At 42.0% G+C, this 23,495-nt stretch overlaps 1 protein-coding gene across 1 annotated transcript; it reads right to left on the bottom strand.

Moving 5' to 3' along the window:
* On the bottom strand, nucleotides 1-21,523 carry inppl1a (inositol polyphosphate phosphatase-like 1a). The gene is made up of 27 exons (XM_019254748.2): nucleotides 20,950-21,523; nucleotides 15,671-15,734; nucleotides 14,806-14,953; nucleotides 14,643-14,724; nucleotides 13,042-13,188; nucleotides 12,568-12,658; nucleotides 12,029-12,118; nucleotides 11,306-11,404; nucleotides 9,757-9,907; nucleotides 9,053-9,159; nucleotides 8,689-8,791; nucleotides 8,370-8,566; nucleotides 7,997-8,114; nucleotides 7,724-7,820; nucleotides 7,419-7,557; nucleotides 7,222-7,321; nucleotides 6,230-6,318; nucleotides 6,035-6,116; nucleotides 5,847-5,936; nucleotides 5,225-5,338; nucleotides 4,740-4,916; nucleotides 4,490-4,645; nucleotides 4,240-4,324; nucleotides 3,532-3,618; nucleotides 2,594-3,362; nucleotides 2,357-2,490; nucleotides 1-2,267 (listed from the first exon to the last, which is right to left on the bottom strand). Exons 1-27 carry the CDS (start codon nucleotides 21,156-21,158, stop codon nucleotides 2,165-2,167), a joined length of 3,828 nt encoding a protein of 1,275 aa, XP_019110293.1. The 5' UTR covers nucleotides 21,159-21,523; the 3' UTR covers nucleotides 1-2,164.
* Between the last annotated feature and the right edge of the window lie 1,972 nt (nucleotides 21,524-23,495).

Below are 23,495 nucleotides of genomic sequence, written 5' to 3'. Positions count from 1 at the left end.
AAAAGATTTTAGATATTAGATTTTAATTGAAATAAAAATGACATGGGCGAACAACTTACATTAATTTAACATAACCAAAAGAGGAGACTACATGAAAGGAACAAGATAACATGGAGTGTGTCAGAGAAAACAACAATGGCAAAGTCTCTTTCCCACTCATGCACACACACACAGAGACACACAAATACAAACACACACACACACACACACACACACACACACACATAACTGAGAACACTGAAAGGCCAGAAAGGCTTTGAAAGACATTAGATTTAACGTGTCTGAACATCCACATTCTCTGTATTATGGTTGTTTGGCTGTTAAAAAGGTTAGACAACATTGTACAACACATAACACAGGCTGTGTGGAAGCAACATAACGGGCGACACAGAGAAATTAGGAGAGGGGGAGAAATCTTTTTCAGACATGACATGAAATAAAAATGCTACAATTACATCCTTAAATATCAGATCATCAGATTTAGTCCCAATTATGCGACGGCACATTCATTTAGAGTTTGGCTTTCGAGAGAAGCTGTTGACATGGCAAGGAGCAAGGTGTGTGTGCTTAATTGGAGATGGTGTGGTCCACCTTGGTAAAGAAAGGGTGTCTCTTAAAATGAAAAACATCAACAGGCTTGTAGGCTTGGTTTCTAGTCTCATAGGCAGGATTTAAATTAAGAACAAATAAAGGCAGACCCACTAACAGGTACTGTTTAACTCTTTAACTGCTTAAGAATAACATATAAACACAGCATCGAGGAGAACTATAAAGTGTTACTCTGGACATGTCTTATTTTGTTTCAGTCAGCATCTACTGATGGGGGTTAATGGAGAAGCAGCACCACCTACTGGTTTAAACAGAAAACAACAACATCCCTCAAACCACCCCGTGTCCTGACTTTTCTCTTAATGCATCATGAGAGGTGACATCTGCTCCCACTAGGCCACGTCTCGAGAAATAAAATCAGCAAAATAAGACAAACCTCTAGAATATATTACAGGAAAAAAAAATGTTTTGGTGACAAATGATTTCTCAGAGACAATGATGTCTTAGTAAATCCTCAGAATAACCATTAGTCAGTCAATCTATTTGTCTGTATTAACCAATTCCCTGAACACTGCTCCATTTACAAAGTTTAAAATCAAACGAGTAAAAGCCGTGACTCATCAGTCATATGATGCTAAAATGAGATTCTTCTGTAAATTGAAATATAAACAGACACAGTATGCACATGGGAAATATTCAAAGTGATATTTCACTTTTTTTTTTAAATTGCCTTATCTACTTCATTTTCTCTACCAATCAACCCAATAACGATGACTGCAGAGAATCCGCGTGCCGTGTGTGTCACTTTCAGGAAGTGTCACAGAGACAAAAAGCTGACACGTTGGTGTTAAATGTTAAATGTTCTACTAAGTTGAATTGTGCACTTTTAGCTCTAGCAGGACTGGTTTGGTTGGTTTGCTCCATATTCCCTTTATCATTAAAAAAAACAAACAAACATAAAACTATAAATACATGAGAGACAATAAACACCACCATTTAAACAAGAAACATTAGTGGGGGAGAAGGCACAGGCAGCGTATTTTTCAAGCCTCTAGTTTCCCCACAAAAAGCCCTCTCATTTTGCTTTGAAAAGTCTGAAATGTCTCAGGAGTCTTAAACTCTGTCTCAGTTAAGGTTTCTCAGGACAAAGAAAGGCAAACCAGCTTTAACGCTAGCTCGAAGCTGCAAGTCAGAACTGACGTTATGACACACAAAATGACATCAAGGCATCAGCTGCTCCACTAGTGAGTTGTATCTCCGATTCAGTCTGCACAGAAAAATCTCATCTTGCATTTTCTCACTAGGTTGTTAAGCCGAGGGTTATGTAGTGATGCTTGAAGGACTGAAATGATTCTCATTAAATAAGGCCCCCTCTACGACAAGACACATACAGTACATGTGAAAAAGGATGGTGATTCAACAAGTGTTTTTTTTGTTTTTGTTTTTTTTTGAAAAGTACAAATGGAGTGCAATTTCTCTCAGAAGGCACAGTCTGGCATTAATTGGCACGTTCCAGCTCAGTTCAGTTCAGTTCAGTTCAGCTGAGTTTTCGCTGCTTGGGACCTGGTGGGACACCAGGCCAGTTTGGACCGGTTACAAACCAGTTCGATACAGTTTATTTCTGTTGCTGCTGCTGCTGCCTGAGGCTCTCCAGCAGGATTCGCTTGTGTGCCGGGTCGAGCACTCCCGCCTCCTCCAGGTCCTCCTCTGTGATGTCACTGGAAAAAACAGTACAGGTTGTGAGAAACATTGTACTAACAGCTCTGTTATGTTACATGAATGTCAGCGTGAGTGTGAGTACATGTACCTGAGGAACTCCAGGTCGTCCCAGCCATTGTGTAGAAGACCCTTCTCATACCTCTCCAGTCCCAGTCTCTGCAGCCACTCCCCCACTGAAGACTCCCCAACAGACAGAGATGAGCTACTGCTGCCCCAAAGTGCCTGCACAGGGGGAATGAAACAGGATCAATTAAAGACTAAAAATGACAGAAACAGTTACTGTATCTCCTTTAATAACTGTATTACATATAACATTTAACCTCACCTCCTCAGGCATGTCCTCTGCGATACTCTCTGTGATGGGATTTCTGGGTGGGAAGGTGCGGCAGGCGTCCAGACCTAAACCCATCGGCTGCCCTCGAAGAGGCGGCGGTGCAGAAGGAGCACGTGGAGGCTGCCCAGGAAACTCACTCTCGCTCAGTGTCTTTGCCATCTGAAGTACAGAACACGACTGGTCATCCAGTGCGCCTGGCCCTCCTCCTCCTCCGCCAACTCCGCCTCCTCCTCCTCCTCGTCGAAAACCTTCTCCGAGGGCCAGCGGAGCAGCAGGACTGGCTGCTGGGATTCTGACCTCAGCTAAGTCTGGGTAAAGAGGGCGAGGTTTAGGGAAGGGGGCCTCTGCAACCATCTCCAGGGCTCCCTTAGGGAGAGGAGGAGGGGGGAAGTCGGGAGGAGGTCGATTCAGCGTGCTTCCAACTGTTGTTCCAACACCACCTCCCTGCGCTCCTGCTACAGAGGCGCCTCCATCATCCTCTGATGAGCCCTCCTCGCTAATAGCACGGACCGGGTGACCTGTCATGGGTCTGCGTGGGTGAGACTGCCCTGAGCCCACATAGGGGGGTTTGGTTCGAGCTCCAGCGCAGGGAGGAGGGGCTTTAGCTACCTGGGGGTTTGCTGAGGTAGGAGATGGGAGGAGCTCAGGCGAGAGCGCGGCTGCTGACTGGTTGGGAACGCCCTCCAGGATGTAGTAGGCGGGATTATTGTAGCTGTTCTTGCTGATGGATGGATCACCATCTGGTGCATCCTGTTTGGGCCTTCACAATACACACAAAAACAGAACAGATGGTTGATGGCTTACCATTTTATGTTTCATTGTTTTCACTTTCTGTCGACACAAACGTGAGTTTAACTTCTTCTTGTGTGGTTCACTTGACCTGTGTATTTGCTTGTCAGTGTGTATAAAGCACATGAGTGTGTCTGTACCTTGCAGCCGTTTCTTCCTTGCTGCTCCTTTCTCCCTCCTCGCTGACCTTCCCCAGCTCTCCAAGCTGTTTACGAACCACAGATGGCCTACGTCGAGAACAAATCATAAAGCGTTAGCAAATGGGGCTAAAAATAGAATTCATATAGGTGTCTGTGTGTGAGGTAAAAAACGGAGAATCTACACACGAGATTCAAGATCCTAAAACTTAACTGGGACAAAAAAAAAGGAACAATTCAACTATACTGGGTTTCATTTCAGACCTGTTCAAGTTTCATTCTCTGTTATGAAACACAGAACAGCAAGCATAGAAAACATAAACGCACTTCAAAGTTTAAATAAAATTTTGACAGCATGTTTGTGCTGCTTCTGTAGCCACGCAGCTGATGTAGAGAACTTTCACTCGGGAACCGAGCATTTTCTCACCTCAATATTACGATTACTATTTAAACACACTATTACAATGAGGGTGTTCATGTTGTATTAAACTATATAAAGACTGACGGAAAGTTTTAACACATTCTCAAAATACCTGTGCAACACCAAACTGTATTTAAGCCCTATTGTTTATTGAGTACAAAACATTATCTGTAAACTAGTCCACAGCATTGAGATGTATCCAATATGTAGAATGTGTGCAAATTTACAGATACAGCTTTCTACTATAAAAATACATGAAGTGAAAAGTGAAAAGAGTTGAGTGTACTGACTTGACGTATTCATGTCCCACTCTGGATACCATAGTGGATTTCCCTTTAGGTCCGCCTGTCTCATCTTTGTCCACGCTGATCCACTCTGAAAAAAATATTTGTACAATTAAACATGAGACATGAGTCAAAGTGCATCATTTGGACAATTAACATCTCTGCAGGTTAAATGTTCAGTTGTCTCGACTTCTTCATTTACATCTTCCCTCTTTACTGGTTAGAAATAGTGTGAGTTACATATACAGTGTGTTACCGTAGAGTCTCTCCCTGGTTCCCATTCTTTCAGAGGGGACTCTGACCCTCATGGACCCCCTGATATTTCCTGTTTCTTCACCACGGTGCGACAGGTAAGTGTGGAACTGCTGTGCTGTGCTGCCGATCATAGACTTCAGAGCCAACACACACTCTCCTATCAAGGAAAAAAAAACACGATTGTTTGTCAGACTAAAAAGAAACGAGATCTGTTTGTCACCAGAGCAAAAACATAAAGATTCTCTTCATACCGTAGGACTCGTATCCATCCAGTGATTTCACTGTTAGCAGCAGATGTTGGTCCTGCAGGTACTCGATCTCCGACAGAAGCGGCTTGAGCGTCGTTAGCTGCTTGTTGGACCAGCCGACACGCAGGAAGTTGACGTTGTCACTGCTCTGACTGTCGTTCTCATAACTCTTCTTAAACTCTACAGATGAGAGACAGAGAGAGAGAAATGCGGGGCAAAGCGGGTTGGTGAGAGACAAAGGGAACAAGGAGGGAAGAAGAGGAGGGAGATGTTTCTATTGCATTTCATTCAAAAGTACATGGCGGACAGGACGTGGGAATGCACAGGTCAAAAATGGATTCTGGCTTAAAGGTATACTGACTGCCTGAGATTGGGAGGGAGGGAGAAAGACGTGAAAAGAAGAAACAGATACAGTTTTATTAAGTCCACTAAATCCACCCTGGCTGTGCTTGTAACTCCTGGTGGATCTTGGTGGATATCTGTCTCACCTTCCAGACAAGTGGAGTAGAATTCAATGAAGAACTTGGTTCTGCTCGCCGTCTTCACTATGGCCTCAATGCTCTCAAACTCAATGTAGGCTTGCTCTGAAGACTTCGGCAGACCTACACAGAAACAGGTGGTCAGGGGTGATGAGGGTGGGGGTGATGAGAGAGAGGGAAAGATCTGAGTAGGTGGCGCAGAGTCATGTGCACAAAGGACGGAAACAGAATAAGAAATTTACTTGTAAATGTGACATTTTGCAGTATGAATGAACACAGAGAATGAATAACAGGCTGCTGTATTTTTTCCACTTTGTTCAGCTCAAGTCATTACCTATTTCGCTCTCTGTTTAGCTGTGTGTCACTGACCAGAGTACAGAAATACATCACAAACAGTCGAGATTTGAAAAGATCAGAAAAGATCCAGTTCTTGCACACTGTCCAATGTATTTTTTTTATTTATTTTTTTACAGTCCACTGTTTATGGCAAAATGATGTAGTCTATCTGCAGCCTGGGAAACTGACTAAAGAGAGAAAGAGTCTGAAGCTAGAGCGATAAACAGGAAGAGGAAATAAAGAAAGGGAACAAACAAAAGTATTCACTGAAGACTTTAAGTCAAACCTTTTGTACCTTTCTTGGAAACAAACTGGGAGGTCACTCCCACCTCAAAGGTAGCAAACACAGGGGAATGATCACTGGTCACTATATCATCTGTACAGCCTGAAAAACAAAAGAAAGGCAAGTCTTCTTGGTGATCAACCATATTAAATGCTAAAAAAAAGGACCACGGTTACACTGAACTGAAACAAATGTCTCACCATAGGAGTTACAGACAATGTGTGTTTCTGGGTACGACTTCCACAGGATCCTGTCACACCAGGACGGAACATTAGTCCTCATCTGGGATCAGACAGAAAGTAGAATAATTATGTTTTAAAAGAAGAGGTGAGTATTTGTTAGAGATGACTGGGAGTAAGACTGTCTGTGGTGCTGTTTTAGTTGAGTAAACATACCCCTGTGGCCTTCTGCTTCTGCCAGACATATGTGTCCCTTGAGCCACGCTCATACCGGTAGGTTGGTGGGAAAGAGATCTCCTCCTCCGCTGCACACAAGCAGACACACTTGCTTGTTAAAACTTGTAGTAGGTACATGTAAATCATTTGCATTTTATAATATCAATAAATCTAATTGAAACATTTATTTGGGACAACATCAGGTCGGAGTTACTTTTTGTAAGCAGAGCTGACTGATTACTGTATTAAACATGAACGTACACATTGGCAGACTGCTGTTTCACATTGACACATTGTTCACACGTTCACAGTATTTGTGGCTGAGGAGAATAATTTTCACACTCAGCAGGTTGTACTTCAAGTACAGTTCATGCGATGTGAGTCTACTCTCTGACGATGGCAAAAAGGCTGAGTGCTGCAATATCTTTCGTGAAGAAATAAGCGAGGGTGTCACATCTGGAGAAAATGGTGCTAATTTTTGAAACTTAGGCACAAACAATACACGTGACAGGAGACAGAGGGTGAGCATTTTGTTTACTGCTGCAGATGATGATAAATTTGACCAAGATAAAATCTTTGAAAAGGCTTTAGGAATAAGGATAATATCTGAACTGCATCTTTCAATAAATATTTCCTGTTGTCATTACTTGTGTTTAGACCTTTACATCTACTACCTCTACTGTTTATTACATACAGTACACATATGCACATTTCTCTGCACTTTCTCATTGGTTATTTTTCATATTGCTCTCATTTCCTTAATCTTTAAGTTTATCTTTATATATGATATTTCCGTTGGTGGTGATGTAGCTATAAAAGCAACAACAACAACAACAGCAGTGGTGATCTGGTGCTTTTGTGATGCATTGACACTAAAGTAAAGTAATCTTCTGTTAAATATATTTTAACTATCATTCAAAACAAAACCTGGTCTTAATAACTAAAGAGAGACAAGGTAAACAGAGGTCTGGTAGAAACACAGGTGTACTAACCGAAGCGTAAAAATACTTTGTTCTTCTCCCTCTCCAGATTGAGCTGGTCCACCTTTAGCAGGGGGTCAAACTCCTTCCTGTTAATGTAGTTTAAAATCTCCTGTACAAACACACAAACAAGACAGAACAACAGAATGAGGTGTGATCCAAATCTGCTGCATTTCATCACTCTGTGGAAGTGTGTCTCCCGCATTCACCTGTATGTCCATATCCAGCCTGTAGTTGAGGTCTCCCAACCAGAAGAGGTGTGTGAAGCGCAGTGAGATGTCAAAGGAGCTCAGCTGTTTGTCTCCTAGAGACAGCAGGCGTAGGATGTCTAGGTAGTTCTGGTTCCTCCTGCAGGAATGAAAGGTCACATGTTTCACAGGTAACAAGAGGTCAAAGAGTAAGGTGTGTGTATGTTGTTTTCACTGTCAAAGTATATAATAAAAAATGTGAGTCAATGTAAGACCCTAAAATAAAATAACCACACATAATCTGCATGTAGGACTGTGGCCAGTACCTGGCAATCTTCTCATTCCCTGATGTCAAGTGACAGTTTACAAAGCCGAAAGATGTCCCGTTAAACATGAAGGACACACCCACAGCTCCTTTGTTACCTGTGAAACCATCAAAACAGACATACAAATTAAATACATTACAGTATTTGGCAGTAGTAGTAGTTTAACTGCCCCTTAGTTCATAGAAAAATTCAGTGTTTCGATTCTTCATATTTTCTTTGCATTTTGACCAGGAAGTGAAGCACATGAGGGATAAAGGCCGAGTCTGTGGTTACCCAGTGTGTTGGCGATGCCCGTCTTGACACTTGACATCCCCACATGGCTGATTCTGTTCTCATGTTCAGGTTTTACCAACACAGCAATTTTTATGTTCCACAGAGTTTGCACTGCGATCTACAAAACAGACAGACGAGAAAGACAACGAGGAAGCTTTAGTCATCATTTCTGTGCTCACGCTGTAAAAAAAGAAAAGAAAAAAAAGCCCTGTTTTGCTTAATCATCATCATCTCAAATGTATTGCCTCCACTTATTCTTCCTCCCCATGACGTAAATGGAAAATAACACTAATGTAATCAAAGAATCCGATTAAGCATCATTGGTCTTACATGTATTTACTATCTAATCTTTCTTTCTGCCTGCTTTCCTCACCGGTTTATAATCCAGCTCTGTCTGTTCTTTCAGTATGGCACGCAGTGACTCCACCCACTCCCGGTCACACACAGAGTTTTCTTGGCTTCCGAACACATAAAGGTCATGCGGGATGGTGACTGTCATCTCGTCTAGAGTCTTCCCGAGGCCGCGGCACAACACCCATGTGGCGACTGATTTAGGTGAAGGCACTGAGCCTACAGACGAAAAGAGCGAAATCGTACATAATACATGTTATTTGTGTTACTTTTAAATGCAATGTATGAAAGTATAGCATATGTCAGTAATCTGAAGAACACTGAGTGTGTTTGTGTCTAACCCATGTTCCAGGTGCCGATGAAGATGGAGATCATGTCTGGCTCGTCTTGGTTGGAATGTTTGTTCTTCATCAGCTGCAGCAGCTGGCAAAATGCCTCCCGCTTCTGAAACACACACACACACACACACACACACACACACACACACACACACACACACACACACACACACGGATCAGTGAGTGGAAGTTACCACTTAATACTAAATACTCTCTTTGGCATTTTCCATCATTATTTCTTCATTCAAAGATAAATATTTTTTGTTTGAATTATTGAATAAAGACTGTGCTTCTTGTATCTACAAATTTACATTTGAGTCAATGTGCGTGTGTGTGTGTGTGTGTGTGTGTGTGTGTGCGTGCAGACCTTGGCACTAGCAAAGATGAAGTCTTTCCTCTGGCTCTTGTCCTTCTCCTTCTCAAAAACAATGCCTAGTTTATTCTGCACCCGCTGAGACTTGATCAGCTGACGGACTGAGACAGACAAATAGGCCGACAGAGAGGAGACAGAAGGTCAGAGACAGAGAGAGAGAGAGAGAGAGAGAGAGAGAGAGAGAGAGGGGGGAAGGAAGGCAGGGAAGGGGGGATGCAAGGTCAAGGAATAGATTGAGAGAAGAGGGTTAAAGTTAAGAAATGTTTTCATATAAGTTTTTGTGTCTTTACCTCAACTGCGTCTAAAGCAGAAACCATGAAAAACCTGATGTTATTACAGGCTTGTATCCATAAATATATTCTATCTCTTGCCCTGGAATCCAGAGACGAGACAGTTCACCTCGTTCAAAATACAGACCACCTGTACCAATAACATCACAATAAATTAATATACTGTAATGATTTAAAACATTAACTGTCAGGTAAAAGAGTAAACACAGAGAAAGATGTATATTTAATGAATGTGTCTCTTGTTCAGGCTGCCATCTACAAACTAAACTGATCACAAGACGAGATGCGTCATTATCTGGGTGCTTATTATCTCTGTTAAACAGATATCTGCTCAATAAATTCCTGGAGAAAACACTGATTACTCGTCCGCCTGTTCAGAAAATACTGGGGTCTTTGTGTAATTCTTACTTTTGTCGTGTGTGAAGGTGGTCCAGTCCTCTTGGCTGTCCTTCACCTTCTTCATCACTACCAGTCGTCCTCCCTCCACGTCCACAGACAGGGTGTACTTCTGACTCTTTCCTATCTTTGTCAGCTCTGCCAGGTAAACATCCAGCTTCACCTGAAGTGGAGCAAAAGCGGAGGATTAAACGTACGTATACACAGAAACTAATTTGTGTGTCTACAGAGCACTCAGATTTCAAATGATGTCAAATCCTCACACCACCAGGGGTCTCCAAAGTGAAAATAGTAGACTCAGCGCACTCTCCCTCTATTGTTATTACATACAAAACAAACCCTGCTGCTTCTGTGGCATTAACAGAGTATTAAATCAGCCAGTTCACTAATTAATGTTCATCGTATACTTCAGAAATCTTTTGACTGTTCTGTGACCAAGTAGGCCTTTGGTGTGTGAATCCACAGTGGTTGCTAGGAACATGAAACTCTCTCTCAGAAAAGAAACAAATACAAAACAGAGGCCACAATGTAGTCTGACATAGAGTCACATTTATTGTGCAAAAACGTCAATGGGTTCACTTAGTGTGTCAGTGGGCAAATCAGGTACCACATCTTAAACTGATCTCCTCATCGTAACATTTCTGTTCCTGTGCAACAGGAAACTGCTGAAAGGAGGTCACAACAAAGGATGCAGACTTGGCTGACAGCTAATATTTCAAATTGTTCATCTCTTCTTCCTTCTCTGTATTAGAATTTTCCCCACTGATTATTATTCATCGACTATTTTATTTCCTCTTTACCTCTTAACCCTTACTCTGAATCTCTTCTGATTTGACTTTTTTTTAGCTCTCTCACTCCTCAACACAGCCTATGTCTGTAACCTACGTTAATCAAAATAAATCAACCATATGACTAATGTGCAAAATCTCAGTTAAACCCACGTACTTTTCTATGCACTCATTGCATGTGGGAATATGACACCAAAAGTGACATATACTATGACAAGGCCACTGATGATGCAACAGGAAGTGCATTACATTCCTATGGTCTCACATCAGCTTTGCAGACAACCCTCCTGCAGTGTGTTTAGGAATATATGACTGCACAGCCTGTTTTACTGTAATTGAGGTTCAGTCTGTCCTCTGTGAAATAAAACCAGCGTTCACTGATAGTAGCATTTAACAAATTAAATCTGACCTCAGGTTTTCCTCCAGACAGAAATCACCACGATTAAAACTATCTTACCCGAGGTTCCTATTCCTGTCATAAAACAGGAATGTTTTGATTATAAAGCATATTTATAAATTGATAGAGAAGAGTTTGGATGACCCAATTAGCTTTGGAGTGTATTTTATGTATGTGCTCACTTTGATACCCTTCCCATGATAAAATAAAAGCAGAACTTTGAGTTTCTATTTGACATACTTCCTGGGAAGTCCACAAACTAGGAACAGATCGTCACAACTGCTTTAATACCGTACTCACATCACCCACACCATACAGAGAGGCAACCACAAATAAGATGTGTGAGTGTGTTTGTGAGTCTGTTGTATGTGCATACCTCGAAGGCCTGCACGGGGATGGCTTTGCTGTGACGCATGGAGAGAGGAGGAGGGGAGCATGGAGAGGACAAACTCATGTCCTGCAGAGCTTTCAGAGCCTGAGGGAATAAAAAGAGAGAGAGGAGGGGAGAGAAACAGTGAAAAGAAAGAAAAAGTAAAAAATCAAAGACACAGAAAATACACACACACACACACACATGGGAAAAGACACACCAACTCAAAGAGATAAACTGTATTGTTTTTCAGCTTTGGTGCTGGTGTCAACAAGGAAACAGTTCCCCATTTCCTGGATGTGATCTAACAGGAGCAGAGAAGGTGGAGCCAGTGACATCACATGAGTTAGGACATGTAGCTTGATTGTACTGAAGCTATTTCCTTCCCAGGCAGCTACAGCCCCTCCTTAAAAAACTGAAGTCCAAGTAGAAATGGAGTTACCTAATAGCATGGCAGAGCTGGCTGAACTGTAAAAAAAAAAAAAAAAACTTTAAATATTCCCCTGCTGTGACCTACATGGCACACCCACTGCATGTGGCTCTCCTAATATTATACCGTATGCAAATATTTTTAACGGATAGCATCAACAGCTCGACGAATGGCTGCTCTGTCCTAAAATCCACCCAGTTCCTCTCCATCTGTGTGTCAAAGCCAAAAGATCATATGGGGAGCATTACTTAAACTAGCCACCTACAACTATGTGTCTGTGTGTGTGTGTGTGTGTGTACCTTCTTCTCTATAGAGGACAGCAGGTCTTTGAGAATTGCCAGCTTGGTCACAAGGTTCTCCAACTCCTGGTCTCCACCCTGATTCACGGACTGATGGAGAAAACAACAAAACAATTAGAAACCATGTAAAAAAAAAAAAAAAAGGAAGGATGACATATTATGTTCTGCTGCCATTGTGTGAAAGCTTCAGACAGACTAACTACTCTGTGCATGTGTTTCATTACTTCTGACTGTAACTGTGTCTAAAGAAGACCCTGGAAGCAACAAAAAAGCTTTTCCCCATGACACCCACTTGTCCACTTGTGTGTGTGTGCGACTACATGTGGCTACTCTATGCATGTGTGCATCGGTTATAGGTTAAGAGTCCCCTCCAATAAATCCCCTTCCTGTTTTTCATGTCACTTATTCTGACTGGTTGCTCTGTACACAAGGAGCTTTTTTATTTAGCGAGGCTTAAACAGAAGTGTTGACTTACTTAAGGACATTAAAACACTTGAAGAAGCTTGCATGCATGAATACAAAGAGGCAAGGATGCATACCTGTTGGATCATCTTGGAGACCATAAAGGCACTTTGCTGATCAAAGACTTTAGACAGGATCTCCAGACCAGACAGAACCTTATCCACCTCCCTATTTGGGGGGAAACAAAGCGAGACCCACAACTTCATTGTCTCAACGCTTATGAACCCTTCTAATGTATTCCTTGTCATTTAGATCTATCTATGGGAAACAGATATTTGTGTCATGTTGGGGCTGCACAATGAATCACAGATGTTTAAGAACCACGTGATTCAGTTATTTTTGTTACATTTTTTTTAATTCAAGTTGGCAATGTTTGAATGTGCAACATGTTCCACTGTGACCAAAACAAGAGAGGAGTCGATGAAGCAGGCAGCTCTGCAGGCTGTAAATCCTTACTGTACATAAATGCTCTCTCACAGCAGTGATGAGCACATGTATAAAAAGAACTGCTTTTTACAGAGTATGCATGGACAAGAGAGTGTGTGTCTTACCCATTAAGGCGTTTGCAGGATGCCACTAGTGTCTTGTTGAGGTGAGGCAAGGCGCAAGCTCCCTGTTTGACTGCCTCGAGGTCCAGAGCATAGCTGCCCTTCAGGTACTCATGGGAGATAGTGCTCAGGCCATTAGCCGCTGGAGCACTAAAACAAATTCAAATAAAGACCAAAGTCCAGTGAGTGTTTATAATCTTCACTATTGAGTACATTATTCTACAATATAATAATATAGAGATTTTAGTACAAAGAAACTACAATCAAAAACAACATGATTGTTATACTTTAATTGTTAATTTGTACCAGATTTCACAACAAAGTCCTATTTGAAGCTTTTTAGCACTTGATTGTATATTTTCACTGTTTTTTTCCCACTTCTTGTTTTTTCAGTCACACATATGCCTTTAAAGTTTCGGCTGATACTTGATATTGAAAATGCAAATAAAGTACATCTTCTGTATCAGAAGCAGGGAACTGCCTGCAAAGCATGAGTGTGACCTTGCAGTGAAGTACAGTCTACTGTACCACCATTTATTTCTGACATGAATACGAGGAGAGTAGCTTCCTTATTTAGTTTTACAGAATAACTCTATATTACTTCCTTAAAAAAAGTCAGTTAGATCCCCTACTTTATTAAAGCCTTGCAACATATGTAACCAATGTGGTTTTCAACAGGATGTGGCTTTCTTTCGTTATGCAGACAAATAGAGGGCTCACAGGGAGCGCAGAGGATATTAATATATATGTGTGTGTGTGTGTGTGTGTGTGTGTGTGTGTGTGTGTGTTTCTGACTTAGGCTACACTGAGGGACACATTTCAGACTGAAGACCAATCAACTGGAGTCGGCTTGTCCAATCGGAGACAAAAGACGGTTAAACAGCTGATTTTTGAGTCGGCTGTTAAGGTTAACGTTGGGTTAAATAAAGATTAAGATTAGATTGAGGTTAGGTAAAACATAGTAGTTTTATTTTATTTGAACCTGTGTGAAAACACAGTAACCAGTGGTGGAGAGGTTGAGCCAGATTCAACATTTGGAAAAACACAACCTGACATCAGAGCGATCACACTCCTCCACTGTCAGCTTGAAAAGTGACTAAAACAGAGCATTATCCAAGTGGAGCTCATTGCGGGGGTTTCAGAGCGGCTTCGTTCAGCACAAATGAACACACACCTAGCACCCACCCTCCACACACCACTGCACAACCCTGTGGCAATTTGCCACAATGCCTGATTTGGTCTGAATAAGACATAAGGGTAAGTCCCCAGGAAATGATAAGGGGTAAGTTAAGGCTCCGTGTCTGCAAAAGTGACTTTAGTAAGTAGACAGAAACTGTGAAAGTGAGTGGGTTTGTTTGCTCATATAATCAATCATATCTCTGCTTACTATTTTTGTGAGTGAGCTTATGACATAATTGCATTTGCAGTGAAACAACATCCTTCCTCTGTGTGTGTGTTGTGGTTGCATGTTGTGCTCTAACACAATATGATGATGGTTAACAGTTTGGTTAGGAAGCACTGCAGGTAGTTTGTGATTTGATTCTCTTACATATAGTTATTGTGACCTAGACACTACAAAATGAATCCAAATATAGACTTTGTACCTGTCTGTGGGTGTGTCTGGTCCAGGGGGAGTGGAGGTAGAGGCAGAGCGAGGGGGGAGGGGTGGCTTCTCATCCTCTCCATCTACCAATCACAGAAAAAGGAGCGTTAACGTGAGATTAAAAGGGGCAACACTCACTAAGAAGTGCTGGGCTCTACAGATACCTGAATAGTCCCTGTCATCGCTGATAGCGGTTTCCTCTCTGTCCACAGTGTAAAGCAGGGTCGTGACCAGACCCTGGCTGGGCTGCAGGTACAACGACACCAGCTCTGGTAACGTCTTGAACCGCTTAGGCTGCACACCCTGAGATGTCTGAGACAAAGAGGGAGGACAATCAGGGAGGGAAGAGACAGAGGAAAAGAAGGAAAGCTATTTTCTACATGGTATGAACATAACAATTCCTTGGCTACAAGCAGTCATGTTACTGAAATCTCTGGTGGCCCCCATTGTTCCACATTTAATGTTGTGTAAGCAAATAAGAGCCAGTATTCTAAATATAATTCAAACCAGGAAGAACGGTTTTGGTAAACATTGCTTCCAAACATATTCAGCACCAGGAAGCTAAATTAGACTCTCTTCAACACCACAGCTAAGACCCCCCCAAAAAAAATCATACAGCAGGGCCACAGATGTCTGTGATGTGGCCACACGACAGTCTGAAGCATGTTGTCGTGTGTGTGTGTGTGTGTGTGTGTGTGTGTGTGTGTGTGTGTGTGTGTGTGTGTGTGTGTGTGTGTGTGTGTGTGTGTGTGTGTGTGTGTGTGTGTGTGTGTGTGTGTGTGTGTGTGTGAGACAGAGCGTGTGTGTGCGGTGGGGACTTCACAGCTGTTGGGCACAACGCACAAAGAGGCTGCTGTTGGTGTGCGTGTGTGAGTGAGAGAGCTCAGAGCCAACAAAAGCATCTCTGCCTGCCAGCTGCTACTGAAGCAAATACAGTTTTTGCTTCACACATGCACATACACTTAACCTCTGCGGAGTGTCTGTCTGTGTGTTTATGGCTGAGTGTGTGTGTGTGTGTCTTCTCTGTACCTGTACAGCCAGAAATCCTTCCTCATCTGGGAGGATTCTGTATGTGTGGACATGCTTCTGAAACCTGCAGAGAAAGAGAGAAAAGGAGGTAAAAGAGACCAAAGAGGAAGAGAGAGGACAATCAGAGAGGAAGAGACAACTTTTACAGCTATTGTTTGATTTAACACAAAAAAACAAAAACATTTCCAGCCTGACTTATACACTCTTGTGCTTGACCTCAGCGGATAGGGCTCTGTTCGTGTGTGCATGTATGAGAACGAGGGGGGTTTAGACGCTGCAGAGAGCTTCAACCTGTTGCTGTCTGTCACAGTTGTGAGCGGGCTTTATCCTTACAGTAGCATGATAGATTTAGACAGAGTTGAAGCTGGTGTTTATATTGTAAAGTTACAGTGACAAGCACAAAATAAAAGAGGAAAAAAAACAATCATTTGTAAACTAGGGTGCAGATTAAAAGAATGTTTCTAACTTTCTTGAAACTCTCCGCCAATTTGTAGAAGAGTTTCCTTCAGTTAACAACTGTGTATCAAACTTCAGAGTCTGAACTGTATTTTTTTCAACCATTCACAGATCAATGCTCTGACATTGTGATCGCACAGCCGTGACTGCACGCCTGCAGCCATAAGCTGGACTTTTAACGATTTTCATCCGTCTGTGCTTGTGTATGTTTGCTCAGTGGACCGGATACAAAATGTTCAATTTGCCTAACAAATGCTGTGGTTTATGCCTGTTGGTGTGTGTCATGGTTTGCGCATCTGTTTAGAAGAGGCGGGGGTAAGCAGCCTATACAAAACACTTATTCAATGCCTTTACTTTTACTTCTGCTTATGCTCTGCTTGTTTACAGTATGTGCGCAGGGATGAATCCATGTCGGGAATTCATCCCCCCCTGTCCACTCAGCTGTTTGTCCGGTCTTTCCAGGTCAGTGTCTCACATCAACTAAAACACAGGCTGGATTCAAATGGGTTTTTAAAACAACAACAAACTGCAAGACGATTATTTCTTTTCATCCACAGAAAAAAAAGCAGACACAACTTAATTTAGTTGGATTGAATTAAACTAACCTTTAAACATTTGGACTATTTCCTTACGGAGGTCAATTATGTTTTCACAGGCTGCTTATCACCAATTCCTGCTGTAGCATTTTTGATACTAAAAACATAAGGGATTTCTTTTTTTTGTTTTGTTGCTATTCCTGCTTTTATCTGCCAGGACACAGAGGAGGAGGTCCTGGCACAGATGTGAACCCATAAGTATCAGAGTTAAGAATTTCCTCTTTAGGGATTAATGAAGCACGAATTCACCAGAATACTGAAAACAGAAGTTTCTCTTTTTTATATACAGCATATCTATCAGGTTGTTGCCAATCACAGTTCCACATGTCACCCAGATATTGGTCACACCAAGAGTCGAAACTTTAGAAATATTTGCTTCTGCCTTTCAAGATAGCAGCAGTAAACACAGTGAGTGAGATGAACTGGTCCTTTCGTCTGCCTGGCTTCTGAAACTTTATCTGCATTTAATTCTGTCACATCATAAACAATGTTTTGTAGGTCCAGTGACACAAAATCCAGGTACAGTACAACAGTCATTGGTTGTACAGTGTGTGTGCGTGTGTGTGCGTGTTTGTCTTCCTGTTGGCAGCTGATGAGATTCTCTGTGGGTCTGCGGAGTAAATACTATTGTTTCAGTAGCAGCAAAGTTAAAACAAGGGGAGGGAGACAGAGAAGGAGAGAGGTTTATTATGGGACAGACAAAGACCCAAAGCATACAGAGTGTATGTGTTGTCAACAATAGTATGTGTGGAGGGGTTGAGGGTAATGATTGCCCCACTGACTCCCTCTGTCCTGTGTGTGAGTGCCACCCCCTCTACCTCCGTCTCATCCAGTCACCACTGAGTACAGCAGGTCAGTTTAGTCTCTGCATTGACGCTGCACAAACAGCTTTAAAAGTCTGGTGAAGCCTCTGGGTTTCAAACACAGAGGGCCTGAACCCTGACATGTTTAGATGTGGTCCGCTGATATCTTCCTAACAGGAAGTATAAAAACAATTCTGTAGTTATCACAAACGCACAATTGATAAACATATGGTCCTCATAGTTGAGCTCTTTTGTTAAGTAAAAATGTGGCACTATAGCTGCAATATTTTTCAAAATATTGTGTGGCAGTGACAAAACTTTGTTTTTCATGATGCTTTATCGGTTTCTCACTAATATTAAACACGACCTCTTTTGTCTCACGTTACCATCAGAGTGTCACCTAAACACATGCAGACGCACAAAACCAAAAGTCTGTAAATGAAACCCACACTAAGGGGAAGTGAAAGGCAAAGCCCTGGAGACGAACAGGCCCTGGAGTCAGTCGCTGACTGGTGCAGCTTCTGTAAATCAGCAACACAAACACTCTTCCAGTCTATTCTCAGACAACAGCAGAGTGGAAACACATCCTAAACACACTCAAAAAGGAAGTGCGTGTCTGCGTACTTGAGTCACTCAACAAAAAGTCATGTCTGGTAGCTATGCTTAGGTAAATGTATGTGTTTTGTGTGTGTGGATCACCTGGTTGGAGCAGCTAAAATTAGGTAGTTTCTATGTTCACTCACCACAATGATGCGATTGTGAGCCAAGCCACCACTCTGTCATTTGTAGTCTTCTGGGCAAAGACAATCTGACCGTGTTCGTCAAGTGGTTCAGTTTAATACTTCGATTTTTTTTTTTTGCTTTCCACTGTAGCATAAAAAGGATATTAAGCTTGGAGAAGATATCGCTTAATAAACACAACTTCCACCAACAGGGCACGCTTGTGTTGTTAATTTGTTTGCTTTAGGAGACAGTTTATTCAGACAAATAAGAGACAAAGAAAATAAGAACAAGACGATCTGGTATAAACATCAGCGCTGAGCCTCCAGTATGCCGCACTGCAGCCATGACTAAATACAAGATGTGCCATTCTTCAGTCTGGAACCTTTTCACGCTTCTGGTGATTCAGTTTTAACTTCCTGGAAATGCATTTTTTAAACGCAGAAATATTAGCACAAGTTAACAGTTAACAAGAATGTGGTTGCTTGACCATATCATCTTTTCCTCTACGGCTTTGTGGGTTGTTAGGAAACACTGATATACCCGTTCTTTAACTATATCTTAAAAGATATTATTTATGAAGACAGACAGCTTGTTTCCAACGCCTGCTAGTTTCAACTTTAAATTAAAAATAATCACAGATATGTGGATACAAAGTGTTACATACTGACGTTCTGCACTCAGGAGAAAATGGTCTGTCCCTGAGATGCTTTTTTTTTTTTACGAGAGGAAGCCTACAATTTCCCAAACATGGCCTCTGGTAAACAGTAGGGTTGACTGATACATTCATGAACACAAGATATAGTAAAGTTTATTATTTCCGCTATCCTCACATGTGTATCCCTTTAGAGGTAATCAACATACATAATTAATACTCTAATGTTTATTGAATTCAGCCTGGATTAGTGAGTATTGAATGACAATAACCGTGTCAAGAGCAGATCACACTATTGAACAGCTGTACAGCTCTGAAATCACTGAAATTCAGATATTTAAAAGGCTGCATATATATATTGTTACCATTTCTTTTGTTTGATATAATATATTCACATTAAAACTCTCTAAAATTCTTTGATTATATCGGTATATGCTGGCCTATATCTAGATATATTCGTTAACTCTATATATAGACTATATAGTTAACTCTAGAGTTAACCCAAAAGCACACAGCACACCCTTGCCAGTACTACTACCACCTATAACGACCAACGGGCAGTGAAGAAAATGACGGGTGTAATAAAAGGAATAATAAAATGTTCACATTAGAGGATTGCAGCAGTTTGTGCCATAATCCTGCTCCATAAACAGTAACTGCGACCATGTCGTGGTTTGTGCGGCACAGTTTGGCTAAAGCCTGACCATAACAAGCTTTAGGAATCACAAAGGAAACTTTCGGAGATTAAACAAAGTCCATGATGTGAAAGGTGAAAGGGGAGAGGAAGGGAGAGGTGGAGGCGGGAATAAATCCGGAAACGGATGATGCATGGATGTGAGGAATGTTGTTGGTCATAGTGTGACCTACTGAATTACAAGTGCATCCAGCAAAGGATGAAAAATAGATATTGTTACCAGTTTTTTGTGTCTTTTTTAATAGGCCAGGAGCTGAAATGAGTTGCAGACCTGGGGAGGAGTAATGTGTTTACATGAGTGAGCCTGTCTAGGCTGTATACACACACAGTGAACTCAGTATGGGGTAAACTATTAGATAGGGGATGTAGGTCGAGTCAATGTCAGAGTATCGCGTCACATGGCAGAGGCCTTTTTTTATTCCCTGCATCAGCACAATCAGTAGCCTTTAAATCTGTTTGACTGTGTGTGAGAGCTTCGGAGGGGGGCGTGTGAGTCATTTTGGTCATTCGTAAGTTTTTTACATGCTTCATTTGCCTTGCCTGAGTCACCGCCAAAGTGTGCACAATACTGGCGTACAGTAGTGTCTGTCTACTGAAGCTTGATACGTTGAACAAGTAGGTAGCTGGTGGCAAAATCTGCCTTGTGTAAATGAAGGTGGTGATTTCGTAACTTCTTTCAGTGATGCAAACTTCCACTAAACAGAGAGACTACACAGGATTGTCTTTTTGTGATGATACTGTGTGTGTGTGTAACTCCACAGCTGCTTCACCACTGCACTGATCCTACATCCTCAAATTAAAAAGCAGCAGCAGCAGGGCTTCACCAGCCTATAGATGCTTATGTTTCCCTCCACCACCACCTTTCAGTTTCTGTGCCCTGTTTAAAAAAAAAAAAAAGAAAAACGGCGCTGCAGGCGACCACATCAGACACAAGACAGACAGGGACAGCCCTAAAGTTGTGTGCCATGCTGGAGCTTCGCTGCTGGGCAGACAGTCTCTCTCTCTCTTTCTCCCACTCACTGACTTCCAGGAGAAAGTAAACAAATGCGTAGGGCTGAAAACTGTGTTTAACACGGGCGTACGTGGGCTTCAGCTACAATTTGAGCTCATACAACAGCAAATTATGTCTCTCTGTCGCTGCAGGGACGTTTGCGTGCAGCTTATATATAAAGCCTGTATAGCTTTAGTAACAACACGAACACTTAAAGACTCCCTGGAGGCATGTGCTAGCTGTTACCTTAAAATATACCTTTAACAAAGCCCAAACTTTTCCTGCTAGACAAAAACAAAACAAAAAAACAGGCCGCACACACACAAAGGTGAAGGTTTATACATACAGTAATATAGTTACTTACAGTACACACAAAGCGTAAGCCCCGTTGACACTCTCACTGTCCCGCACCAGGAAGCTGCCGTCTCTCCCGGCTCGGGCGAGCAGCTCCTCGGCCGCCGCTCGACTCAGGTCCCGGTGATACCACATCGGCGGTGCGGGCCCCAACGGAGAAATCCCACCGCCGCCTCCTCCGCTGCTGCCGCCGCCACCACCACCACCACCCCCGGCCATGGCCACAGCCCTTCAAACCGGGTTCAACTCAAGCTGTTTCCAGACTTCTCCGAAAAAAAAATAAAAATAAAAACTCCTCCAGAGCAGAGAGGTGATCCCGTGAGAGAGCCGTTGAGACGGAAAGTGGCGTAAACGGTTCAGCAGACGGAGGTTAGGAGGCGCGAGAGGACCGAGGGCTGGAAAAAAAAGTTGTAAATTAGTTAAATTACGCCGCTTTAGGCTGTTCCCTCAGTTCCTGAAATGCTCAACACCCTCCTCTTTCCAGTCCCACGGAAATCAGGGTATGTAAATCCACGCTGGAGACCGGGGAGCAACAGCGAGGACGCTGCAAACCCGACAACATACAGAAGTTCCGGTTGTGAATTTCAAAATAAAACAGCCCCGCACAAATGTACAAGTGAGATATTTTATTTTTAAGGACAAAGTCGACATAAGTTTGTTTCCTGTTAAGTCTATCTCTAAGATAGCTTGACAGAGCCCCGTGGGAAGGAGGGATGGAGAGATAAAGAGATACTGGGAATGATGAATAGAGAAAGAGAGGAGGAATGGACATACTAATAGACAGATGGTGGAAAGTAGCTACATTTATACATTTACTGTGCAGTTATGAGTTCATTTTATTCAACTTCATACTTCTACTCCACTTTTTACTCTATTATATTTATCCAACAGCCTTAGTTACTGGTTACTTTGCATGCAAAATGCATTGATAGAGACTAAACTACCCAACAGTGTAGATGGAAGTTGAAACCAAAGTAGCTGTCATTACCTGCACAACCTTAAAATGCTTCGTACACCTTAATGCATCTTTAATAAGAATCCAATAATATGATCTGCAATATATAAAATCCTGTAAGGGGTCATTGCTTATTATGAGTGCTTTTACTTTTGATACTTTGAGTCATTTTCTTTATGTACCTTTACAAAGGTAACACTTTAAATGCAGGATTTATTAGTTCTTATTTATGTTACGAGAATTTTTAAAGAAGAACCCTTGAATAAGAGGAATCAGAGTATCAAAGTTTAAGTTGAATTTAATGTTCTTGTACAAGAAGGAGCATTTAACAGTGCAACACACAAGAGGGTTACAAAGAAAAAGGCTCTCTGAGGAGCTCTGTCAGGTGGTTCTTATACAATTCATTCTCAAAATGGGCTGTCTCGAACACCTTACCACTAACAATTTCCTTTTTTGGTTTTCCCTTAGTGATCAGCATTATGTTTCTTGTCCAAAATGACACTTCCCTTAATCTGTCTCTCTTGCCCTTGAACATTTTTTAATTACCTTTCCCTGGCAGCTTCAACAAACACATGCTAGAGAAGGGAAGTACACGAGATATCCAAAAGACAAAACACTCACACTCCCTCTAAGAGTTAAAACATCTGCAGCCCAGTACAATCCTAATTTTTATAACAATTTAAGTAAAGTATAGTACTCTTCCACCTCTGAAGAAGGGGAATAAAGTTCAGTCCCCCCTTTGTTGGAGTGATAACCAGTCCTGTATCCTGTGGGTGCCAGCAATGAGCTCATGTTTCTGTGATTTAATCCACTTTTCTCTCATATGGATTTAAAAGATATTGCAGCTATTGATATCACCTCACATTCTCTTTGTACAAATCCTAACAAACTGCATTTCCCTCTTTACTCTTGTATCACAGCTTTAAGTTGTAGTCTAGGGATTTCTTTTTTGAATATCAGTGTGACCTGCAGTCACAGAGGAGGCCAGGCTGCAGTCATTTCAACACAAGCTCCAATCCAGTTATGCAATCCTTTTCTTTTCCAGACCACACACACACACACTCCCACAAGGTGTAACTGTCCACCTAAGTCATCCAGACTGGCAAAACATAGGAAACAGCCAACCCAACATTTAGAGATCATTGCACATTATTCTGACTTTTGCCATTCTTTTTTTTTTTCTTAAGTTGCCCACAAAAAGTCTGACTCCTAAAATGTGGTATAAACACACATACACACGCACAAAGCAAGACAGGGTAGAGTTAAAGTGAGGGAGAGAGGGTGAGAGTTGGGCAGGGTGGTGTGTTGCCAATGACCTCAGAAAAGCTGAGTATTAATAGCCACAGGGACAGCAGCCATCCCATAGCTATTTCTGGCTATGGCATCATACTGTGTGTGTGTGTGTGTGTGTGTGTGTGTGTGTGTGTGTGTCTGTGTGTGTCTGTGTGTGTCTGTGTGTGTCTGTGTGTGTGAGCTGACTGCAAAAGACTGTAAAAGTATGCGGCTGAACAATATGTCTGCATGCAGAGATCGTAAAAGTGTCCCTCAAGATGTCACATCATAATAAAACAACTTCGTCAGCAATACATCTTAAAATAACT

The sequence above is a fragment of the Larimichthys crocea genome, chromosome VII (genome assembly GCF_000972845.2).
Source record: "Larimichthys crocea isolate SSNF chromosome VII, L_crocea_2.0, whole genome shotgun sequence".
In the NCBI taxonomy this organism is placed as follows: Eukaryota; Metazoa; Chordata; class Actinopteri; family Sciaenidae; genus Larimichthys; species Larimichthys crocea.
This window is presented reverse-complemented; position numbering and strand designations above follow the sequence as displayed.